The sequence below is a fragment of the Microtus ochrogaster genome, unplaced genomic scaffold (genome assembly GCF_000317375.1).
Source record: "Microtus ochrogaster isolate Prairie Vole_2 unplaced genomic scaffold, MicOch1.0 UNK4568, whole genome shotgun sequence".
Lineage (NCBI taxonomy): Eukaryota > Metazoa > Chordata > Mammalia > Rodentia > Cricetidae > Microtus > Microtus ochrogaster.
This window is the reverse complement of record NW_004953662.1, coordinates 1-1,304: the sequence shown is the minus strand read 5'-3', so window position 1 is coordinate 1,304 and position 1,304 is coordinate 1. Positions and strand designations below refer to the sequence as shown.

The 1,304-nt window shown below is 39.1% G+C and overlaps 1 protein-coding gene across 1 annotated transcript; it reads right to left on the bottom strand.

The window, feature by feature from the left end:
- Nucleotides 1-506: 506 nt before the first annotated feature.
- Thada (THADA, armadillo repeat containing) lies at nt 507-1,128 on the bottom strand (the record flags this gene model as incomplete). The annotated part of the gene is made up of 2 exons (XM_026778560.1): nt 507-712; nt 993-1,128. Coding segments are annotated over 2 exons (342 nt in total), but the record flags the coding sequence as incomplete, so codon positions are not given.
- Between the last annotated feature and the right edge of the window lie 176 nt (nt 1,129-1,304).

The window sequence follows — 1,304 nt, the reverse complement described above, 5'->3', positions numbered from 1 at the left end:
GAGCAAAGATGCAGAGACTGGGAAAGCAAAAGCAGATAAAAGTTCTTGAGTTCAATTCTGGATAACTATTTCCTTTCATTCATTCCCATCAATTGGTCTTGGTTCATTTCAGATTACCAGTAAGTGGTCTTCTCTGCCCACTTCACATATCTGTACTACCTGCTCTGAAAAACAATACTGTAAAACCCAACCTATCTTCTTCATCACCTGGGTCTCTGGAGTTTGGGGTCATTTTATATATACACTGCTTGTAACTCTCTTTTTTCTTTTGTCTTTTATTTAATTTTATTTAGTAGGCACTGGTTATACAACATGATAGGACTAATGATGAATATAATTTCATAGCATACTCTGATCATATTCTTTACATTACCCTCCCTTGTCCTCCTCACTCCCACTGATCCCCTTCTTTGTCCCTCTTCTTTTTCTTTCTAACTCAGAGAATAACATTAAGTCTGCCTGTGGGAAGATGGGTGAGTATGCTCACAGGAGCAAAGGCACCTTACCACTCACTACAGCACTGTGTAAAACTCTCTCCTGCTGGGGGCTGTTTATAATAGTTAGAAACTGCTTACCTGAGTCAGTGTCCATAGGGATGAGGCCTTCCGGGGAGGAGCTCTGGATGACAGGAGACACCACAGCAGAAAGCCTGTAGGACAGCAGCAAAAGCCTCTCCACCACGAGCCTCCACTCACTCACCAACTGCAGGTCACTGCAACAACACAGGAGAGATGTGATATAAAAAGCAAAACACTCATTTTAGAAATGAAATTAACATAAAAAAAGAGCTGCAAGAATTTATGGCTTAAAACTGTGTGGTATATGAAATATTAGGGACTTTAAAATATACATATATGGGTAGATAATTAAATCTAATTTCCAATCTTTTTAAAGCAACATAACATTCATTTCCAAAAACAGACTCCAGTAAAAAGCTAAATGCCAGGCACAAGTGTATTTCTAAAACAAGATATAGCTGTGGGTATTCTTACTGTAGAGGCAACTTCTGAAAAGCTCTTGTTATACAGTGGACTCTTCCATACATTGGAAATGAGGATGCGGCCTGAAGCAGGGAGTCCTCAGCCTGAGATATCTCATCCTCAAGACTTTCCATCAAGCATTTAATAACTAGAAAAAAAGCAAAGAGAAACTGAAATAGCCTCAGTTATACATAGAACACATTTATAATTTATTTGTAGAAAAAGAACACACCCAGCTCAACTAACTGTTACACTATGGGCAGTGGTTCTCAACCTTTCTAATGCTACAACCCTTTAATACAGCTCCTCATTGTGTGGTGACCC